This window comes from Phyllostomus discolor, chromosome 9, assembly GCF_004126475.2.
Source record: "Phyllostomus discolor isolate MPI-MPIP mPhyDis1 chromosome 9, mPhyDis1.pri.v3, whole genome shotgun sequence".
NCBI lineage: Eukaryota > Metazoa > Chordata > Mammalia > Chiroptera > Phyllostomidae > Phyllostomus > Phyllostomus discolor.
The window spans coordinates 8,558,622-8,572,328 of NC_040911.2; the positions used below are offsets into that span (position 1 = coordinate 8,558,622).

At 44.2% G+C, this 13,707-nt stretch overlaps 1 protein-coding gene across 1 annotated transcript in view; it reads right to left on the minus strand.

The window, feature by feature from the left end:
* Positions 1–13,707, minus strand: part of ZCCHC2 (zinc finger CCHC-type containing 2) — a 46,994-nt gene that overhangs the window by 5,579 nt on the left and 27,708 nt on the right. The window contains exons 7-12 of the mRNA XM_028524947.2: positions 11,693–11,776; positions 10,027–10,084; positions 7,592–7,727; positions 6,194–6,258; positions 5,712–5,806; positions 1,403–1,531 (exon numbers count right to left, since the gene is read on the minus strand). Of these exons, the coding sequence (XP_028380748.1) occupies positions 1,403–1,531; positions 5,712–5,806; positions 6,194–6,258; positions 7,592–7,727; positions 10,027–10,084; positions 11,693–11,776 (567 nt within the window). The remainder of the gene's footprint in view (positions 1–1,402; positions 1,532–5,711; positions 5,807–6,193; positions 6,259–7,591; positions 7,728–10,026; positions 10,085–11,692; positions 11,777–13,707) is intronic.

The following is a 13,707-nucleotide window of genomic DNA, read 5'->3' on the forward strand; positions in this document are numbered from 1 at the left end:
CAGACACCTTACAACCAAAAGGCTCGGATGTCGTGGGCATGTGTGAAAAACGACATCCTCACTCAACCTGCATGTTTTTGGGACACCACTTCTGGAATGGCAGACTAAGGACTTCTCACACTCCACTCTTTAAAAGCAACAAGAGTCTTGGCAAACACTGTCAAAATCAAAATTTTCAGACCTGCAGAAATTAACTAAAGACTTGCAGCACTCTGAGGAGTGTTGCTTCAAGAAAAACAGCTGCATCTCTTAAGAACTGCAAGTACTGTGGCGTTTTCCCTCGCCTAACTCTATCTCCCTTTCTCCAGCTCTGAAGAAGCCGTGTGACCTTCCAGTCCCACAGATGAGGTCGCCAGGAAAACCAGCCGCCGAGCGGCGACTAGCAGCAGCATGGGTGTGGGGCTCCACAGAAGCCGTCCCCAAAGACTGTCACTATCTGATCATCTGGCAACTTGCGTTCACTCTTTCACAGTCCTTCACCCACAGGGCACTGGTCACTTGGATGCGCAGCGACTGTTTAAGGGCTTGGTGGCCTGAGGCAGCATGGCCATTAGGGCCAGCAAGGAGGGGACCAGCACACTGTGGAGGAGAAACTGGAGAATGACACATCCACGAGGAGTTCTGAGAGCTCTGATGTACTCCTGGCAATCTGGAAGGCCACACTCCCGTCTAGGGCTGTCTGCATGCCCAGGAAAGACCTAGAAGGATCCTGAACTCTCATTTCCGGTGCCTCTGAGCCTCTGTTTAAGGAAAAACTGAGGAAGTAATTCATACAGAAACCAAAAACCAAAGTGGCAGACGTAAATCCTGACTTATCAATAATTCCAGTAAGTTTAAAGAGAGCATACACTCCAATCAGGCGACGGAGGTGGACAGAACGGCTAGCACACCATCACCCAACTACACGCTGTGACAGACACACCTGAGATTCAAAGACACACATAGGCTTAAAGTGAAAGCATGGAAACAGGGGCGCCCTGCAAACAATGTCCCGAGGAGAACTGGAGCGGCTGCATCACTATCAGATGAAAAGTGAGACAAAAGGTGTTACTAAACACAAAGAAGGATACGTTATAAGGATAAAAGGGTCAACCCGTCAGGAAGCAAAAAATTATAAATATGTGTGCACCTAAGTTTCCAATCTCTCTGCACGAACTCTCCATTTTGTTATGGCTGTCTTCTTTCTATTTAATTTCATATGCAGTGAAGTGCTCTTTTTTTTTTTAAATCAACGCGGCTATGACCTGCTAAGTCACCGGTCTACATGTTCTTTATGCCAATTGAATTAAAAATCAGTGATGCTGTTCATGAGAGCATAAAGCTACTTCCCTTGGGCCCATGTTCAGAGACAACACGCACTGCCCTCCACTGCCCCCGCCCCCGTTCCCTCCGAAGAGCAAACCTCTGTCTCTTTCTTCCTCGCTGTCGAAACTCTCTCTCCCGTCGTGCCGTGGACTGGACGGAGAGCTGTAGCTCTCTGAGGATGTCTCTCCACACGTGTCATGTCCAGATCCAATGTCCAAATTCGCATCTAAAAATAATAATTCTATTTTTAAAAATGGTGTTGAGTAGTTAAAGTAAATTCCAACTTAAACCATTAGAAATTAGTTACAGCTGTAACTTTTTTTTTCCGTTTTCCTGCAATCACCTAAAAAACTGGTCGGTCCCACAGCTTTTTAATCATGAAAAAATTCATTATTAAATCACGATTTTAATTGAAAGTAACTTATACATGCATTCTTAGAGCAACAAAGGCAGAGGGAAAAGTCAACCTTAGTGACTCTAAAAACTCAGAGTTAAGGCTCTTCGTGGGGTCTGTCCAACACCGGCATGCTGGGCCACTTTCAAAGTCTAGATATTCTAACTTCTCAGAACTTGTTGGACATTCACTGTTTCAAACACCTTAAGAATAGGACTGACTGCTAAAAAAATGCCTCCTCGGTTAGAATTACTGTGCCTGAGAATTACTGTGCCTGCGGGCTGAGTAGCTCTTTGAGTTCTGCCCAGCAGCCAAGGCGATGCTGAGGCGGGGTCAGGGGTGGGGGTCGGGGTCATGGTCAGTTAGCTACATCTGTTTGGAGCTCACGGCAAGGTTACTGGCATCACTAGCACTGGCCAATCCTGTACTGGCCCTCACTCAGGGTGCTGTCCTACTCATTCCTGTAAATCCAGTAGCCTGCAGAGTTCCTGCCTTGCAGCAAGCATTCAACCTGCTCAGTGTATGCTTTAGTGCATAAATCCCCACACGAGGGATCTTCAGAACTAGATGAGTGAGTTGTTTCCATAGCCAGCTGGCAGAAACAAACAGAGGTTGCAACTATTAATCACTTGGACAAACTGTGTGTTAGAGAAAAGATGTGGTTTGTGATAGCCAAGTTAGTTAACTAATCTGTGTCTTCTGAAGGGGGGAAATTTGTAACTAACTAGTAAGATTGTTAAGATGACCTAGCTTAACCCAGGAACTCAAATGGTAGATGAATACTCAAATAACAATAAAGTCATTAAATGTTGCTGATTCATTTTGAGTAATAAAATGCAAAACCAGCAAGGAAAAATGCACAAAACCTGGTAACGCTGTAAGTGGCTGAGGCATTATTTGGGCAAATAAAAACTTGACAGAAAAGTAACCTGGCGTATCCTTGTGCACGATAATAGCATTTGAATTGATCCGTTGGCAGTGTGACCCAGGGATGCACATCCACACCAGGGGCCCCTTGGAGACAATCTAATGTGCTACAGTGGCCCAACCTGGCATTCAACTGCACTCGTGAAGCGAAACATAAATATAAAACCATGGCACATACAGAAATTCTGCATATAAGTATTTCAACTGGCATAGAACAGAACGAACCATTTAAGGAAGAAGAGAGTCAAGGATTCAGTGTGGCAGTCTCAGAGTGGAGAGGGCAGGCTGGCACGGGCCTCTGGGGCAGGCGAGCTGAGGTCTCCTCACCCAAACTCAGACAGTGAGACTCCCATGGAGTCTTGGAAACTTCAGAGTAAGTTACAGAACGTGCTTTTTTAAAAAGCAGCCATTTCTCAAAATGACACAATTTTAAAAATTATTTTCTTTACATTATATAGCTAGTAAACATCCGAAGCACCAAATTATCATATATTAATTTGCAGTTTTCAAAGAATTAAATACACAGACCTAAATCTACACTAGACATCATGTTCTCTTTTTGACCATCCAGAGGGTGCTTTGGAACTGTACAGAGTCCTTGGAGCTGTTATGAGAAATGGCGTGACATCCTCGAGTCAGAAGGTGTGCAGGTGAGGATGTGCCGAAGGATATGCCACAAACTGCCCATTTAAGTAAATACGAACTTTATTGTTTGTCATCGTGTCTCACAGGGTAAAGGATCATGCATGCAAGAAGACAAAAGGCAAAAACTTACAGTAGCCACTACTCCAACAATGAAAATCCTGGTTATTAGCATTTATGAACAAACAGGAATTAGTCTGACTTAACTGTTTAGGTACATCAGAACCACAAGTAGAGAAAAGCAGGAGGCTCTAAACCACTACAGTCTTTCGAAAGAGACTGAGAGTGGACCACCTCGCTCCCCTCAGACTTCCCGGTGCTGCACCAGCTACAGGAGGGCGGTGCGGAGCAAACACGCAGGTGCACTGCAACAGACGCTTAGTGATGTCGCCACGGAAACCCTACTTCTCCTCGGTGGAGGGATTTAAGGCTTGAGGTTTTAAAGCAAACCCACTGAAAGAATACAGTCGATGAGCAGCACTGGGAACCTCCTGGGAGGCAACCACGTGGAGAGAGACAGTAAATGATTATTTTGTTCCTTTTTGTACCTCTAGAATTTCGAACTACATGAATGTATTATTACTCAAAATAGAAGTTAAATTTTTAAATTAAAAATAAGTGATATCTATCTTAAATCAAACTGACTTATTTAAAAATCCAAACACGAATCAGAAAGACCCAATATTTTCAGTTTTAATACAATTTCTACATTTTATGATAAGTGTCATTGTTCCATAAAAAAAGAAATCTTAATAGATCTTGAGTTTACTAAATGCTAAAGGTAATTCCTTGATACCTTAATATATTAAAGAGAAACTAATAAATGGGTTTTTCGTAAGTTGGAGTCAGCAAACATCTGAGCTACATTTGACATTGACAAGTTGTACAAAGTATATTTCATTTATAGTTATACTCTTTAAGTATAAATATATATCAATCAGAGAAATACATACAAGATAAAAGAGACAAAATAAGGTTTATCTTTTTCTTTGTAATCCTCAGCAAGGACACTGCCTTTAGAGAGAGAAGGCAGAGAGAGAAAAACACATTGACTGGTTGCCTTCTTGTAAGCGCTGGACCGGGGGACTGTACACACCCAGACTGAAGGCTGAACCTGCAAACCTACGTATCTGCCCAGACTGGGAATCGAACCCACAGCCTTTCAGTTACAGGGCGTCGTTCCACCGCAGCCCCACTGGCCAGGGCCACAGTAAGGTCTATCCTAATCAAACACCCTCAGGTTGTATTGTACATCCATAATATTTGAAAATAAAGAGGAAAGGAAGCTTGTGATAGTACTAAAAAGCTCTTAATAAATTTTACGGCATGTTTTCTTCTAACTTAGAGTGGTGAGAAGACACTAAACTATTGAACGCCTGTGTGCTCAGTACTAGCTAACTGCTTTCCACACGCCGTCACATTCGATTTTTGCGATCTTGTGAGGCAGGTCCTATTCCTGTTTCACAAATGAGAAAACTAAAGCTTCAGAGAGGCTGCCCACTTAGGAAACTGGTGGAGCACCCCATTCTAAGCCACGTCTGTCTGAGATCAAAGTCCACGCGTTTCTCCTCCGACGGTTTGAAGCTGAAAAGGAAGAAGTGTGGCGAACTCGCCTGGCGAGCAGCGGTTCCCAAACGACGTGGGAGGCGAGAGACAGAGGGATCGTGAGAGGACCGGGTGTGCAGGGGCGGGCAAAAGCAGGTTCACAGTTGTGAGCTCACAGAACACAGAGAGTGGTTCCTGCGATATCAGTATTTATTAATTGACTCTTTTCCTGCACCAACTGGAAGCCTCCTTTGTGCACCCCTGCACCCGGCCGAATTCCGGCCAGGAGTGCCCGCTCTACCCCGTGTGTGCTGCGGAAGACAGAGTGGGGGCGGTGCGGGGCTGACCTTGGAGGAGGGAGGACAGAGGCCGGGAAGCCGGGCAGAAGCTACTGCCCACACGCACCAGCAGAGGGACCTCAGAATAATGGTGGGTATACAGAAACCACGCAAATCTAGTCCAAGAACCCGAGGGTCTGAATTCCCCTAAAGTGCCATAAAACTCCAGAAGACAGCCATCACACATGATTCTACACAGTCAACCAGACTCTACACAGTGACTTCATATACGAACAGGTCCCGAGGTCCATGAGGGTGGGGGAGACCTTCGGGGTCCTCGGGGGCGGGGAACAGGCTCGAGAAGGAGACCAGCGAGGAGACCTTGGGCACCAGGGGGGTGCGAGAGCTGGCAAAGGAAACGCACCTCCAGGGTGGCCCCGTATTGCCTAAACGGACTCCGCCAACACTCCAGAATCGTGTAATTCTGAAAGCGCTGTTCGCACCAATGCAGGATAAAAGTACATCAGGGTCCGACATGAGAGCTCAACACTGACTATACAAGGCATCACAGGACATGCATTCAGGTGACGGGTATTTGACACGACAGCAAACATCCTTACCTTTCACAGAACTGCCCTGGGCGTGCTGAGGAGTGGAGAGTCTAATACCGTTGATTCTACTATTCAGTCTGTTGTCAGCTTTCTTAACTTGCTCCCTAAGCCAAAAGTATACAGGTTACCAACACTTTTTATAAGATTCTCTGGAGAATACATTAAGTGCAGTAGAATTACTAAAATTCCCCTCAAAATTTTTTAGAACTAAAAAAAGTTCTTAGGAAGGTATAATCTAAAAGCAAGATTTAGTGTATAGTTCTGACAGTTGCCCTCCAAATGGAGCATAATATTTGACAGTAGCTTTATTTTTATTACTTGTATATGTTGATTATTTTGGATGAAAAAGTAAAGCCCAGAAGTAAAAATGTAAAGAAAAGGAATAGAAAAACACTACTTATTATACATAAACTAAACATGCCCATAATCAAATGCTATGTGTTGCCCTTTCTTCCCAATTTCTATCACAGGGGACATGAAATTGAACCTACTTTTCTACATGTGGCTTTCCTTTCTTCTTATTTATTGAAGATAAATTTCTTTTATCAGCTGAATGCTAGTGGAAAGAATAAAAAGGTATCAAACAGACTAAAGCGAACCCTTATTCTTGAAGGTACCCTCTTATTCTAATATCAACATTAAAATGAGATGCATTCTCAGTTGCATATTCTAACAAATTCTTATTCTCAAGAATAACCTATTACTGAAGTTACCTGCATGAACCACTAAAATTTTTGTATTCCTTGAAAAATACTTATTATTATCAATCATGAGGAAAATATCTAATTAGTATTTTGCTTTTAAAATGGACCTGTATTCTTTTGTGTATTATTTTGACCATGAAATAAAACACAGTCAAGTAACTGGTATTTGCTACAAGTGTGCTTGTATTTTCTTAAAGTTCAGGCTGGCAAAACTACAATGCACAATCTTTGCAACTCTAAAAAGAAACGGTACACAGGCATTGACTTGGAGGTACAAAATGTACAATGTATTTAAAAAATAGATAAGCATCTATTTTTACCGTTTCTATTTTTTAATAAATATGGCTAAGATAATATACAATTTTTCAAAACACGCCTTAATGCTTTAGTTCATAAAAACACATTCCAGCCCTGGCTGGCATAGCTCAGTGGATTGAGCGCGGGCTGGGAACCAAAGTGTCCCAGGTTCGATTCCCAGCCAGGGTACATTCCTGGGTTGCAGGCCATAACCCCCAGCAACCGCACATTGATGTGTGTGTGTGTGTGTGTGTCTCTCTCCGCCCCCTCTAAAAATAAATAAAATCTTTAAAAAAAAAAAAACCACATTCCAGTAAAGGTTAACATTGGATCGAGTGTAATCCAGAACTAGAATCAGGTTAACAAATCTCTGCCTTCTAGGGAGAACGGGGTTCCTCAGTAGCTGCACCAGCGGGCATGCCCCTGGGCCTAGGGTGCCAAATCGCCTATGCTCCCTTGGGAGCACTGGGCTCCAGCATCTCATCAACTCCTAAGGAAGCACATGTTCTTAGAGTGTCCTCTAAGAGTGTCCTCGTGACCCTCAGAAGGCCCAGTGAACTGGTCCTGCTACTCACGAGGGAAGGTCAGCTTCAACATTCACAACGCCAACAGCAATATAGGGACAGAAATGTGAATAATTCTTTCAAAAGTAAAAAAGTTAGCAAAACAACTTAACATACCCCTGGTAGGAATTTAAAAAGTAATCTAAGTAAACTTTTTCAGGCCTCAGGAGAACTTGGATCACATCACCCAACTGAGTTTAGACTCCAATACTTAAACATTCCCTCAGTCTTTCTCACCAGACATGCTCCCTGACGTAACTGGGCTCTGACCGAGGGGCAGCGCTTTAACAGCACAGCACGAAGACCCAACCAAGCCCCCGGATACCTGGTCCGCTAAGGCCACACAGTGCCCCGGGTGCTGGGCAGTGGTGCAGCTCTGCTTCCGCCAGTCCACGATGCCGTTCTGTTCGGAACACTGCATGGTGAGGCCGTCCAGTGGGGAACAAGTTGTACCAGTAGTGCTATCGGGAGCAAAGTGTACACAGGAATGAACACCGAACCTATGGCAATGATCTAACCTATGACACTGAAGAATGAGGAAGCCACAGTAACCCTTTCTGTAGTATCTGATTTTATAGAACACACCAAAGAAGAAAAGCAAAACATACTATGCGAATACACCAGTATACAGCTATCTTATCCACTTAACAATTCACCCCTGTCTGTGAAGAGATGAGTAACAGATGCACACTCTCTCCTTAGACTCTGCACAACCGTCGTCCTGCCCCACTTACAGTCAGGGCCTGCCCCCATCTCGGGAGAACCACTAGGCACGGGAAGGGGCGGGCTAATGCGAATGAGAAAGAGACAACAGCCTCAGAGAGAATCCAGAGAGTAAAGTTACTCTATATGGATTCTAAAATAATAGCGCTTCATATGATCAATGGCTACAAGGTTGAGAATTTGAGAATACTGGAAAACATAAAAAAGAACCAAATTTAAATTCTATAACTGCAGAATGAAATGAAATTAAGGATGCAATGGACAGAAACAGATGAAAAAATCAGAGAAGAGGAAATACAGTCAGAAAACAGACTGGAGCACCGAGAGAAAAAAATATATGGGAAATGCAAAAAATAGTTTAAGAGACGGGGACACAGTGAAAAGTCTAATGTGAGCACTCCAAGTCTTGGAAGAGGGAACAAGAGAATAGGGAAGAAGTGATAACTGAAGAAGTAACAGCTTGGACTGTTTAGCACCAAAAGCTGCCAAGCCACAGACACAAGAGGCAGAATTCATTCAAAGAAGACTACAAACATACTGTAGGAAAACTGCTAGAAACCAGACAATGAGAAAATCTTAAACAGAAATAAGAGCATGAAAAGTACATTAACTTTCAAAGAGCAACCAGAAGACTGAAACGATGGATGCTAGCTGTCTTAAGTGTGAGCTTCCCCGAAAAGCAGAATCTGGAGTGCCACCGCAGATTTGGGAGGTGACCGCAGGAAGCAGGAGCAAGGGTCAGAGACAGTGAAACAGGACAGGAGGAAAATCCAGCGTGAGGGCCCACCACTACCAAGGGTGCCGCTATGTGCAACAGAGGCTCCAGCTGGCTGAGACCTCCCAGGGCTGTCTACCCGAAGGACAGGAGGCTGGAGCTCCGCCCTCAGTGAAGGACTAAGCCCCAGGCAAACTGACTGGCGCCTGTCCACTGCGCTGGCTGAGGGCCCAGCAGGCCCCACAGAATCAGCGAAGGCCCCGCGGCAGAAGGTGGAAATCCTTGGGACAGCAGTAATGCGAGGGGAGACGGAAATCTTATAAATGATTTTACGTGGTTTACAGCAGAAATCTGAGGAGAGGATGAGGAGCTGGGCTGAGAGGAGATGCTGCCAGGGACGGAAGGCTGAGACCGGAAGACAGCGAAACTAAAGGCCGACCTTGGAAATGTGGGTTAGGTTCCAGAGCGCAGTCATAAGGCGAGCATCACAATGAAGCAGGTCACACACACTGTTTGGTTTCCCAGTGCATATAAAAATTATGTTCACACTATATTGTAATCTATTAAGTGTGCAATAGCACTATGTCTAAAAAACACAATGTACATACCTTAATTAAATACAACATATCTGCGAAATGCAATAAACCGGGGTATGCCTGTGTAGTTTCAAAGAACTAACAGAAAATAACGGCCAATCCAGAATCTTATACCCAGCAAAAATGACCTCCAAAAAATGAGGGAAAAATAAGTATTTTTTACAGATAAAAACTAAGTGAATTCATTACTGGCAGATAAGACAACAGGAAATAGTCAAGGACTTTTCAGATAGATGGAAAACAATCACAGATGGACACCCAGACACACAGGAAGGAATAAAGAACAATGGAATGGCTGATGCTAAACTAATGAAAAAAGGGTGCATGAAGTTTAACATATAGACAGCATTAAAACACATGACAGCGACGGTTTGTAAGGCGGGTAGAGATAGTGAGGTTACAGCAACAGAAGATCCTCACACGGTAGGTGGTGCAAACACAACTGGTATCACACCTTAGCAAGTCAGAGATGTACAACGTAACGTCCAGGGTAACCACCAGAGTAGTCTAAAAACAGGGTGTAACTATCAAGACTCAGAAAGACAAGAGAATAAAAGCCACCCAAAAGCATGAAAGAAGGAAAAAGCAAGCACAGAAAACATACAACAAGTCATAAGCGAACAGTAAAATGGTAGAATCACAGCCCACTGGTCACCAGTCATCACAGTAAACGAGACACTGAGTTAAAATGCACCGACGTCTCTCATTCCGGGATGGGACACCTACTTCACAGTGGGGCTCTTCCCGGCGTGCTTCTTGTGCATGACGGGGTGCTGCAGCACGTCTAGGGCAGGGAAAAACACGTTATTACACCACATGCTCCTGCAGAAATCCAAAAGGATCACGCCATAACAGTGTCAACAGACCTCCTAGAGCATTTTTTCCAGAAAGTTCATTAAAGAGTCAATTTTTCAAAAGATACAATAAATGATCGAATTTCCTTAAATATCATCTCAAATGTGTTCACCTGATAGTAAATCAATTGTGTCCAAAACTATACAAGTTAATATGAGCATGCTACTGAAAAACTACAACATTCAATTTCAGGCTTTTAAAAAAACCATTAAAAAAATGAAGTGTCTCAAATACTAAAAATACACATCAGTTAGTACAACAAACACCTGTGTACCCACCTTCTCGATTATCTCTAGAAGTCTCTTTTTATTAAGTAACAAAATGGCCCAGAAGCCCCTGGGGCCCTCCACCACCCGCCCCACACCCTGCTGAGACTAACTAGCTGAAACACCCCAGGCCCATTGTTACGGTCACTGTCCGTATTCGCAGACACAGGCCGTGGTGGTGTCTGTCTGAAGATACTGTAACTATTTTAAATGGCAGCCTGAGTGGCCATGAATAGGCCACGATTTACTTATAACCTGATTAGCACTTAAAGCTTGTGGGTTAACGTCCAGGCATGGCTATTACACCAACGGAGCCTTGAGAAACCCGTCCCTGACCCCTGACACAGGGGCCGTTTTCACAGGAGCAGGACAGCTGGCAGTAGCATCCAGCTAATTACCTCCAGCTTTGCCAGTGTCAAATTTCTGTCCAAAATACTTGTGCCAATTTAAATTCCCATCAGCAGATGAGAATTCCTGTTACTTCGTATCGTTGATGTCAGAGAGAAAATGTTTTGCCAATTTGAAGAGTGTGAAATGATACTCCTTTGTATGTATGTAGGTAGGTATGTGTTTTACTTATTTTTCTGTTGACTTTTTTTGGAGTGACATTAGTTAATAAAATTATATGGGCTTCAGGGGTACAATTCTATAATACATCATCTGTATATTGTAATCTGTGTTCACCCTATCTGTTTTTAATTTGCATTTTTCCAGACTACTTAAGAGGTTGAACACTGTTTAATGGCTTTTCAAGGTTCTCCTTCTACGAACTGCCTATCCTCTGCAAATATTGCCAGTCAGACTGATTTTCTCCTTGACTGTTAGAAGAATCTTTCCACAGTGTGGATGTCACCTTACCTGCACCCATCTTGCAACTGTCTTCTAATCCCCGGATTCCCTGTCACGTGTGAAGTTCTAACTCAGAGTGGGAGGAGCTCCACTCTGCTCATGCTTTGCCTTGTTAAGAAGGCCTCCTTGTCTCAGGTGAACATTTAAAAGTTTAAGGTTTATATTTTACACATTACATTAACCTTATGTTCCATATAATTTGTCATTCGCTTGAAACTTCTGTGCTTAATACAAGTAGGGATCTAACCACACATTTTTCACCTGGAAGGCCAGCCAACACCATCCACTGGATGGTCTATTCTTTCCCCACTTATCTGTAATGCCACCCGTTTCTCGGCTCCTTATTCTGTTCTCACGGCTTGTTTGCCTCTCCGTGTCCCAATACCAGGCAGAATGACTTATTCCAATGAATCAACGCTGACCTTCTTCTTGACTTGAAGCTTCTGAGCTGTCCTCTTTCAAGTGCTCTAATATCTTGGACGTCTTCAGAGAGGACTGTAAGTTATCTGTGGAAAGTATTCAATGCCATTAACTTTTTAGGAAAGTTGCAACAGAGGGATACAGACAACAAACACAACGATTATTTTCCTGCCCGGGAAGGAGAGCGCGGAGAGTGAGCAGTGCAGGACGTCCCCACCAGACAGAACCGTTGAGAAAGCAGGACGACAGAGCGCAGGACGCTGGGCTGGGAGCGGGGACCCCGGTCTGTGGAGCCAGGTCTCCCCATTAAAGCCACGGGACGGAAGCGAGGTGCTTCACACCCGTCAGCTCCTCCCGCCCATGTGCTCGAGTGCTTCTCAGACACTGCGTGTTGTAAGGCTTTTTACAACCTCTAATTGTTGTGGGCCGTTACTTTTATAAAACCCAGCAACAATGTTGTGGCAATGTCGAATTGCAACAAAGACCCAGGGTGTCCTCTCGGGGTCCCTTCTTCTAGGACAGAGCAGTGACCGGCACCCTGGGGACCGGCACGAGCACAGAGCACGCTGTGACGGCCCGGGATCACGTGGCCCTCTAAGTGTGAGCCGGCAGGGTCCCAGCGTCGGACGTCTGAGTCGCTCAGGCGCCTAACGTTTGTTCCCGCGGGTGCGGGGTATGCAATGTCGCCCTCTGTCCCGCAGGAGAAACAAGGGAGCTGCTGTCTTTCAACGGAGCAACAGAGTGGGAATGAACTGGGACGGCACGTTCTCTGGTGGAACAGCTTAGACATCCTGACCAGACTTTCCGTGATCTCAAAACATGTACTTCACTTAGTACATTATTTTCACAACAATCCGAAACAAAATCTTCCAGCTTCTTTAGCATCCATTGCTCACGGCACGTAAATACTGCCAAGCTCTCAACATGTGTTTCCTGTCGTTTACATGTGTGCTACTCACTTGGCTGAGGCCCCCTGGGCAGCCCATTAAAATCTGAATTACAAGTTTGACTTTGTGCTCCAGCGCCTTTTCAGAACTAGACAGACGTGATTTATAGGTAGTCAATGAAAAGTACTTAAACTTGGTTTAAGTAGAAAGCACCGATTGTTAAATCTGTACAGCTTTAAAATGACCAGGATTCTCTTTTTCAAAAAAGCTACAGCCACTATTCAGATGCAAATTTAACCACACAGTTGTTTCTCTGGCTGTCGTCCACTAGTCCCAAAGAGTCATTAATCCTAATTGCTACTTAGCTGTTTCAAATACTTAAGGCATATATACATACATATACACACAAATGATTCAAAAACTTTAAAAGTTAACCCGTATAATATCTAATCATACGTTTTTACCTCTTTCTCTCCCATCTAAAATTGAGAAAACAATGTATTTTCTGTCTCCATTAAATGCAGGAAAATAGGCCTTTCTTGAAAGCAGAAGGGAAGATTAAAAAAAACAACAACAACAACTTAGCCACTTGCCATAGTGATTGTGCTTAAAATTAGCAGAAATTCTCCTAAAGCACACATCAAAGTTACTGGCAAAATATTTGTTTAAAAAGGCAGCCGAGATAAACAAGCATAAAACTAAACATGAGGCAGACTGTGATGAATGCTGAAATGTAAGGGCAAGGTCAAAGTATGGGAGCGTAAGAAAAAACTAGAAAATCTTCACGAGGCAATACGTCGGGTGGGCCTTAAGTCCGGTACAAGCTCCACAGGCTGAGACAAGAGGCAGGACTTTAGGGCTGGGCGCACAAGGAGCCACCGCACGGGGACAGGGAAGGGCCGCGAGCACTGAGGGCGATGAGGAAGGGGGGTGGAGGAGGCTCCAGGCAAGGCTTGAATTTCATGCCAAACTTTGTTTGAACAGGCGATTAAGAAATGGTGTAATCCTGGGACAGGTTAAAGTACAGTGAGAATCAGACCACAAGAGAAGGGCCGGGCTTTGCACAGTCTCTGCAAGAAAAAAATACAAAAGGCCACCCTGGCAACCATGCGACTGGTGAGGAGGGGGTG